A 9,716-nucleotide genomic window follows, 5' to 3' on the forward strand; every position below is an offset into this window, starting at 1 on the left:
TTCCCAACAGACTTTGTTTTTTAGAAGCTTTGAGGTTTCCAAGAGAGAATGAACTGAATGTAGTCCTGAGTAGTTGATGTGTACAATGACCCTATTGAGTGAAATGCAAGTCTGAGAGGTTCTTAAAAGGTTGAGGTGAATGTAGCATCTTATGAGCTCTTCCTCAGCTTTTTCTCTTCCTCTGATCCAGTAAGATATATGTTTCATGTTCTCCTCCTGAGCCTTCTTTGAAGGAATCTCTGTGGAATTTTGTTTCAATAAAGATAATTAATAAACGGGTTAAGGAAAGCTTTACCTAACTCCACCATTACTTAGCATCTCCTCGATCAGCACCTTATGAGGCCTAACACAAATTTAGCCCAAAACTGGAATTAGACCAACAAAAATCATTGTTTATTTTTTTGAGGAAAAAAGGAGACCAGAAGCATACCTGCTGTTTTCTTTATGCCTCATCAGGGGGTTAAAGACTACCTCATCATATTGGTCATTATTTATTCAAACATATTTGAAAGAATTAATAATGCAGCAAGCATTACACACACACGCACACACACACACACACACACACACACTCTCTCACTTATTTCCTGTTTCTTTCTCTTCTTCTGGCTTCCATAAAGAGGTCTCCCACAGCGCTTTTAAATGTGTACTTATATAAACCTTTCCTTCGGCTTTTCTCCAGCTCCCCCACACTTTCTCAGCTGACAGCGCGCTCCGTCTGTTTCACTCTTAGCTTTAGTCTCTTGTTTTTAATTCCAGCAATTTTCTTCATCCATTTCGTCTTTGTTCTATTATTCTTCTCTCGTTCTTTTCTGTATTTACATTAATGCTGCTCCTCCACATCATCTCCCTCCCTGACCTGTACTCGTTTTATGGCTTCACTGAATCACATTTGCACTTATTCCTGACACCCGCCTCCAGTGCATTAGAGCCTCATTACATTCCTATTGTTTTTATTGTGGCCAAATGCACTGAGAGCAACATATGGAGGTGGTGCAGAAGACTTGATGCGTTGCTTTGTTTACTCTTGAACTAATTTATTCCATTTAGTTTCACTTTGATCATGCAGAGTGCTTCATCACTAGGGAAAACGGGACTAACTGCCCTGTTTCTCTGTCTGCAGTATTGCCAGTGGATTCGGTGGTGCTTTGTTCGTCTACCTGAACCGACTGTTTGTCCAGTTCATCAGAAATCAGAAGACCATCAACAAATTCCTCATGAAGAAGTGAGTACATGTGAAGAATGTGACAGATGTCTCAGGAGAAACATGCACCCTGCTCCCAGATTCAGTTTTTTTTGCATTGTTTCATATGAGTCACACACTAGAATGTGTTTGTGGGCTCTGTGAATGTATATAGCAGTCTGCTGTATTTTGAGAAGTTCAAAAGAATAAATAGTAAAATCAACCCAGAGTTCCAAACGTTTTCTTTGATTAAGCATCTTTTAAGCCAAGCCTGATGAGAAGTCAACTCCTTCAACCCATTAGGAAACTAATTTGCTTTTGTACTATTAACACATCACAGAAACAGTATGCAGGACTCATGCAATGACAATAAGTAACACTTACCATTAGATGAAGTCACAGGCTAATGGCAACTGGGAAACATTTTGTACAATAGTTTTAAAGTGGCATTTTGAGATCACACCCCTGAAAACCTCTTTTATTGTACTTTATTATGATACAATAATAAATGGTTTTTATATATAGTGTTTTCCAAACTTTTTTTATTTCAGTGAAAATTGTGAAGGCATGAACAAACACAAATTGTATTACCTGTTTATTCACTTTGACACATTCTGGGCTGTTCATTTGAAGCCAACAGTAACGGCTAAACATGCATCTCTTGATAATCATTGAACATTTTAAATTTGTGTGATATCTAACCGCTATGATGATGATGATGACCTCAAGGGTTGCTTTTTTCAACATGGCTGCTTACTGAATTTACAGCATGTTTACTCTTCAATAAGTGATGAAGTGCAAATATGGCAAAAAAAATTGTTTTTATAATTTCTTTTTTTTTCCTTTCACCTTTTACTCTTTCAGGCGACTACTGTATCCAGCACTGGTCACTTTATTGATTTCAACACTGACATTTCCACCTGGATTTGGACAGTTTATGGCTGGAAAGGTATGGTTCCAACATATTTCAAAAGTTATGACAAAAATAATACTCTTTTGCATAAACTGCATTGCTATGCATTGCTTTGCATTTTCACTTTACTGGAATTTGGAGAATAGGGACCAGTGAGTTGAAGTGGTAGCATCATGAGTAGAGTGATGTGTAACAATTTCCAGATCATTCAACAGTCAGTCCTAACAGTGAATGAAGATCAAATGAAACAGAGCTCAAGGTTAAATGATATATATGGCAGATTTCATTTATAATTTGCCACATCGCAATTTCAATTTAACATTTTACTCATCAGTATTTTGGCTTTTGATTTACAAACTGAATACACATTTTTTTTAATGATACAAAAAGCTAAATAATTTGTAATTATATTACAAATGACGCAAAAAGTACTGCTACCTGCTTCTGACTTGTAATTATTATTTTCTGTGATCTGTAGTTGACTCAGAGGGAGTCTCTGGTGACTTTGTTGGACAATCGGACGTGGGCAAAACAGGGAATTGCTGAGGAATTTGACTACATTGGAAACGCCCAAGCCTGGAAACACCCACAAGTCAACGTCTTTGTTACGCTGGTCCTCTTCATCATCATGAGGGTAGGAATAAAGTAGAGGAAGCTTTACAGTGATGGCATCACACTAATGTAGTGGACTGTGCTGGAGGCGACAACCCTAAAGTCGTCTTCACTGCGGCTGAAACTCTCATGTTGAAGCTTGGAAGCAGTAATTTCTGAGGAAATATTAGCAAAAGATTCTCTACATGTGACATGCAGAACACAATATGAAAGTAAACTAAGAGTCAATTTCAGCTGGATTTGAATTCAGATAGATCAAGTAGAAACTGAAAAGAACCGGATGAAACAACAACAAAATGAAAACAAATATTTTATTTTCCAATGTAAGATCAAAATGGTCCCACACTGCGGACACCTTTTGTTTGCCTTGAGGCTGCTCCATAGTTGATGCTGTACCATAAACGATCAAGAATTCTTTTGGCAAATGCATCCTGTTGACAGATTCGCTTCCTTATAAACACAGTTTGGCACATCAGTGTCATTTCAAAACAATTCCTGTATCGGTCATGTGACTTGCTGAAAGCAAAACGCGCACAGACACGGGGTTTGGTATATGGGCTTGACACATGCGCCGACACATCAGTGTTGCCGGACCCATCACTAGTTTCTGGTAGAGGAGCTGGCCAGCACACACAAAAAAGACTCAAACATGAGCTTTATCCACAAACTGTCACTAAACTCTGTGGTTATATGGTTTATTGTTGAGAGTACTAAACTCTCAACAGTAATACTGCACTACATGTGCTACATGTACAAGCCACATTTGTGACACTTATAACTGCTGCATCTTATGACTACCATGTATGTCACTACCTTACTATTTTTTTTATATATATATTTATTGAGTTTTTCAAAATACAGCATACATAAATCATACACAAGAGTATGAAGCATATACTTATTTAACAAATTACTGTATAAGAAAAATATACTCTTACCAATACAACAATGCAAATAAAAACATGCAATAACTAAAAGTAAAATAAGAACAAGTCAAGGCAATTATCTAAATAACTGGTTACAGTGCACTGGTTACTATTCACACTTTAGGATGGTACTACCTGTCTATAAAGGCACGGGTGGCATACTAAGAGGCTGAGCGAGCATCGGGGTCAGTCTTAGACTGAGAAAGATGGTTCAAAAACGGCTGCCAGATACTACAGAACTTATTAGTGGAGCCCGCAACATCATACTGCAGTTTCTCCAAATGAAGAATCTCAGTGAAATCATTAACCGCATTTTAAACTGAGGAACCTTGTCAGTTTTCCACAATCTTAATATTACTTTCTTAGCCGTTACCATTCCATACATCACAGTTGTTTGCCTAGAAATGCTGCAGTTCCTAAGTGAAGGAGGGTATCCAAACAATGCAATCTGGGCATCTGTAACCAACGTGCATCTATACACTTCAGGAAACAAGTTAAAAATGTCACACCAATATTGGAAGAGTTTGGGGCATGACCAGAACACATGCGCCAGGGAGCCATCAGCGGACTTACATTTATGACATTTTGAAGATATTGAGGGGAATATTCGGTGCAATTTCATTTTAGAATAATGGAGTCTATGAAACACCTTGAACTGAATTAACTGGTGTCTTACATTGATAGAACATGACCGGATCCTACCAAGACACTCCTCCCAGACCTCACTCCCAATCTGCAAACCCAGCTCCTCCTCCCACGCAGCCCTCAAGGAGTTTGTGGTGAAATTAATTTGCTCTGCAAAGATGTCAACAAAGCTCGAAATTATCTTTTTTGATTCTGGAGAGCCCAACAGAATTTTGCATATCTTATTTTCTTCCGGAAGAGATACAAAATTTGGGATGTTAATTCGAACATAATTTCTAATTTGCAGATATCTGAAGAAATCCGCATCCGGAAGAGAGAAACAGCTCTTCAACATTGCAAATGAAGCAAACTTTTTAATATACAATTTTTTCATCGTAATTAGGCCTTTTAGTCTCCAATTTTTAAATGATATATCCGATAATGATGGGGGAAAAGCATGGCTACGGTAAATTGGGGCATGAACTGGTAGGTTACAGTATACTTTAATTTGTTACCATATTTTCAAATAATTTAAAACAAATTATTTATTCCACCATTTGTAGGAGATATTGGTGCTGAGAAAAGAAGTGCCAGAAGAGAACTGGTTATAACGCTACTTCTTTCAATAGCCACCCAAGGGGGAGAGTTTGCAGGAGGTTCTTGAGCATCACCTTCCTGCCAGTATACCAAGGCCCTTGCATTCACTGCCCAATAATAGTGCTGGAAGCAGGGTAATCCTAAACCCCACCCATCTCTCTGGGTTTATCTAAATGAGTTTTTGATATTCTATGGGCTTTAAAGCCCCAGACAAAAGGCAAAATTATTGAGTCCAATGACTTAAAAAAGGCTCTTGTTAAAAAAAATAGGCAGACCCTGAAAAGATATAAAAGTTTAGGCAAGGACACCATTTTAATAGCATTAATGTGGCCCATCATTGAGAGTGGGAGTGTTCTCCATTTATCAACGTCTTTCCTAATATTATCCACTTTTTCTAAAAAGTTCAATTTGAAAATTTGTTTGGGGTCTTTAGGCAGAATAACTCCAAGATATTTCAGTTTGTCAGTTATCTTAAATAAAAGGTTATCTAAGAATTCAGACGTAAGTCTTGCACCTAATGACATAAATTCACTCTTCTGCCAGTTAATAATATAACCTGAAATCTCGCCAAATGACTGAATAAGGTCTAGGAGAACTGGCACTGACTGCTCAGGATGTGATACAAAAACAACAACATCATCAACATACAATGAAATGTGATGGTCAATGTTTCCCAATTGAATTGGTTTGATTAGGGAGTGTTTTCTAATACTAATGGCAAGGGGCTCCATAGCGACCACAAAAAGCAGAGGACTAAGGGGGCAACCCTGACGGGTTCCCCGATGCAGTAGAAATGGCTCTGACTTGTCCTGGTTTGTGAGGACAGAGGCAGATGGTTGAGCATACATTGTTTTAATCCATGACACAAATTTACTACCAAAGCCAAATTCCTCAAGTAAAGTCAGAATGTAAGGCCACTCCAATTGGTCAAATGCCTTTTCAGGCAAAGAACAGCTCCCTTAAACTTACTGTCAAATTTATGATACATAATGTTCATTTACTGTCTGATATTAAAAACTACCTTACTTATCTTAACTCATCTCATCATTAATGCAATAAGACATATTATCATCTGTTAAATACTATGAAATACTGCCTATACTTTATTTGTCCTGCAGTGTATATTTTACTGTATTGTTTGCTAGATTTCTTCTAACCCATTTGCTTAACAAAAGTACACATCTGACGCATGGTGCTGCTCTGTCAGTATGTTAGCTTTAAGCTAAACATGATTCATAAACATGAAGGTTTCTAGACTTAAACCTTCAGTGCAGGAGCTTTAACCACCAACAGCATTCAATCTGTAACATGACATTACTCTAGTCGAGGTACTTTTTCCATCAGTGACTTATTAAAAATACATGGAGGGACATTAACAGCCTACAGGGATCTTTTCATTAGTTTATCTCGGATGTAACCCTGAGCCATGGGGGATTTGTAGGCCATTGTAACTTTACAGACGTCAGAGTGGTTGCCATGGTAAGGACTGCTGTCCTATGGGGATGGAAACGACACAGCCGGCAGCATCTTGTCACGTTCACCTGTGTTTGAGTGGATTTTTCTGTGCAAACAAGCAGCTGGATGATATTACCCTGTCATCTACACCCTGCAGACGAGGTGCTCTTTACAGATTTCAGCTTAATGGAGGCCGATCCCAACGTTGCGTTTAATATTAATACTTATGTGCACAAGGTTTTGTGCAGATTGACACTAAAGTTTCTCTACAGTGATCAGACCACTTTTGTCTTTGTTCAGACTCATGTCCCAGATGTTCAGAAAATAATTTAAAGCATGAAAATAAAATTCCCATTATGCTCAAAAGTAGTAGTGTGTAGTTCTGTTGGATCACAAAAAGTAAATCTGCAACCCAGACTCATCAAATTTTGTCAGTTTTTGCCTTCATCAGTGTAGATTGTGCTTTCTGCTTTTATTCCAATGATTTTTTTCCTCCTCATTTCTCCATAGTGGTTAATATAGTCTGTGTTTGACATTTTTCAAAGTGGTTTTCTCAGAGAGGAGGATGTTCAAATCTGTCAAATTAAATGGGACGATAAGGGATTGTTGAAAGTGGGTGACTCAGACCGTAGGTGGCAAGATAAAGTGGAGATTGACACATTACCATAAAAATATTAATCTGACTGTAGCCTTTATATATGGTTTACTTTCTCTACCACTTATCCACCTTTTGCTCCATTTGTACATTTAAAGCAATCATTGTTGAACCTCAAACTAATATTAGCTTTGGCTAATAATTGATTATGTATTCCAATCTTCTTAGTTGCATTTGCTTATTTCAGTGTCAAGGATGTAATGACTGAGCATATATTAAAACTGATCAATACTGTGATCATTGAGTGGAGCTTTGTATGAATATTAACGAGGCATCTGTAACATCTGTTTAGCTGGAAACTGTTGATACTTTTTAACACAGGTCCACCGATACATGTGCACATAGAGCAATACCATACCATACCAACTTTATTTATAAAGCACTTTAAAACAACCACAGCTGATACAAAGTGCTGTACATCAAAACGCAACATAAAAATAAATAAAAAATAAAAACTCTTACAGTTTAAAAACAAACAAACATACAATTTAAAACTAGATCCTGCTGGAGTTGAAAGCCAAGTAAAATAGATGGGTTTTAAGACGAGCTTTAAAACACATTGTCGGCGCTGACATTTTCCTTTTCTTGCCTAATTAGCTGTCCTTTCCCCTTGCCTGCTGTGGTGTCAGCCAATCGGCGAAGGCCAGTCATTACACAAGCTTTATTTCAGGGTCTTTGTCAAATGAAGAATGAATGTGACGGTTCAATCTAACCTCAGCAATAAACCTCACATGGCCGCCCCTTCTCTGCTGATTCGAGATTCAGCTTAGCTATTATGTTTGGACACACTACATAGGACTTTGTGTCTATTTGAAATGCCACCCTGTTCTTTCATTTTATGTTTTAATCTCACTTTTTTTCTTTCTCTTTAGTTTTGGATGTCTGCCTTGGCCACCACTATCCCTGTGCCCTGTGGAGCTTTCATGCCTGTGTTTGTCATTGGTAATGAGCAATTTACAATGTGTGTTTTAGAACAGTGAGCTCAGGTCTGTCTTTTTGGAATAGGTGAAGTTAGGCTGTCATTTAGGAAGTTTAATCAGCCCCATCAAAGACTTGGTTCAACAGATAAAACAGGAGAGAGATGACAAATTACACAGGATGTTTTAAAAAGTCTTGTTACAGCATCAGTTTATTGTATCAACCTTTTGCTTCTGGTGCAACCAAAAGAAAGTAGTGACTGAGACGACAGCCTTTTCCTAAAAGCAAGGACAAAACCCATCAGAATTGTTCAGAACTATTATGGCAGAACCCTGATTGGGTCCTAATCGTACTTAAAAATGTCTGCACATTTTGCAGACATTTTGGTAAATGTCTGTAAAATGTGAAGACATTAAGACACACAATGACGGTCTGTGTTTTTCTAACATATCAGCATATGTGAATATTTCAGATCAGCTATAAAAATTCTGAGAAATATGAGCATGGTAAAGATTTTTTGTACAATGTAATAAAAATGCAAATGTGGTGAGGAATATATTTGCTCTCCAAGCAAAATAACCCTGAAAGTAGACCATAAAAGGCTAAAATAAGTTTCCAAAAAGCCTGAGATGACATCACAGGACCATACATTCTCAAGTTTAACTTTAATAGAGGTGTACAAGGGAAAAAATATGTTGGGAAAAAATGAGATGCAAAGAATTTTGGATTAAAGTTCTTTGGACAGATGAGTCAAAATTTGAAATATTTGGACACAAGAATAAAGAGCATTTTTGACTAAATGCAACATTCCAGGAAAACAACATCATACCAACTGTGAATGTAGCACTGCAGAATGGAATGTATTAAATGTAGTATTCATAGTTTGGAACCAGGTGTAGTCATTCCATTGTACAGAAATTTAGGTTTATTACTTCTCTACATGTAGGGAGAAACCCGAGGTCTGACTGTTTGTTTCTTCATCCCTGTGTACCTGTGGTTTGGCTATTGTAGGAGCAGCGTTTGGTCGTCTGGTTGGAGAAAGCATGGCAGCCTGGTTCCCAGATGGCATTCACTCTGATGGATCCATCTATCCCATAGTGCCAGGAGGCTACGCTGTTGTGGGTATGTTGAGCACTCATTAATTTATTACCGGATAACTTTTTTTCTTCTTCTTTTTTCTGGTTATGCTTTTGAATAAGCATGTATGTCTGATTTTGTGTATTTGTAGCATTCATGTAGTTTTATTCTTATTAGGTTTGAGCTCCCATCTCAAGATCAAAACTTTCTAATTCACCACAAATAAAAAACCTGAAAACGTTATCAGAGTTGAACATAATGGAAACAAAAGTGACCCAACAAAATCAACCGAATGCAAAAGTACTTTTTTGAAAGAGGTTAATTATAACACAATCATCACTTGTTGGTGAACTTTATTAGTAAAGATTCAATAGGTTTTTTTATATACTGTAGATGAGTGGTAGAAATGATTGATTTTACTTTTTCTTTTAACAATTATTACACATCCACAATATTTCTTAAAGTTGCGCGTGTGAGATCCAGTGTTGCTGCAGTCCTACTTGTTGACAGCAGTGCTGATTATGCCTCTGCTGCAGCCTCGGCGCCTGCTGTTTTCCTTTTTTTTTCTGGGCTTGCTGATGCTGTTGTGCTGTGCTGTAGCTGATGACTCAGCCCTTTGCAGGCCCGACATTCTGATGAGCCTCTTTCATCTCACAGCAGAGCTCGCTCTAAGGACTGAGCATTAGGACGGGTGGAGAGAGCAGCAGCAGCATTTATCTGAGGGGAGGGAGGCGGACAAGGCTTAATTAAGTTATG

At 37.8% G+C, this 9,716-nt stretch overlaps 1 protein-coding gene across 1 annotated transcript in view; it reads left to right on the forward strand.

Moving 5' to 3' along the window:
- Nucleotides 1-9,005, forward strand: part of LOC103131684 (chloride channel protein 2-like) — a gene marked incomplete at its 3' end in the record, with an annotated part of 85,497 nt that extends 76,492 nt beyond the window's left edge. Inside the window, exons 10-14 of the mRNA XM_016666834.1 lie at nucleotides 1,124-1,225; nucleotides 2,048-2,132; nucleotides 2,575-2,730; nucleotides 7,838-7,907; nucleotides 8,895-9,005. Of these exons, the coding sequence (XP_016522320.1) occupies nucleotides 1,124-1,225; nucleotides 2,048-2,132; nucleotides 2,575-2,730; nucleotides 7,838-7,907; nucleotides 8,895-9,005 (524 nt within the window). The remainder of the gene's footprint in view (nucleotides 1-1,123; nucleotides 1,226-2,047; nucleotides 2,133-2,574; nucleotides 2,731-7,837; nucleotides 7,908-8,894) is intronic.
- Between the last annotated feature and the right edge of the window lie 711 nt (nucleotides 9,006-9,716).

Source organism: Poecilia formosa, unplaced genomic scaffold (genome assembly GCF_000485575.1).
Source record: "Poecilia formosa unplaced genomic scaffold, Poecilia_formosa-5.1.2 Scaffold811, whole genome shotgun sequence".
NCBI lineage: Eukaryota > Metazoa > Chordata > Actinopteri > Cyprinodontiformes > Poeciliidae > Poecilia > Poecilia formosa.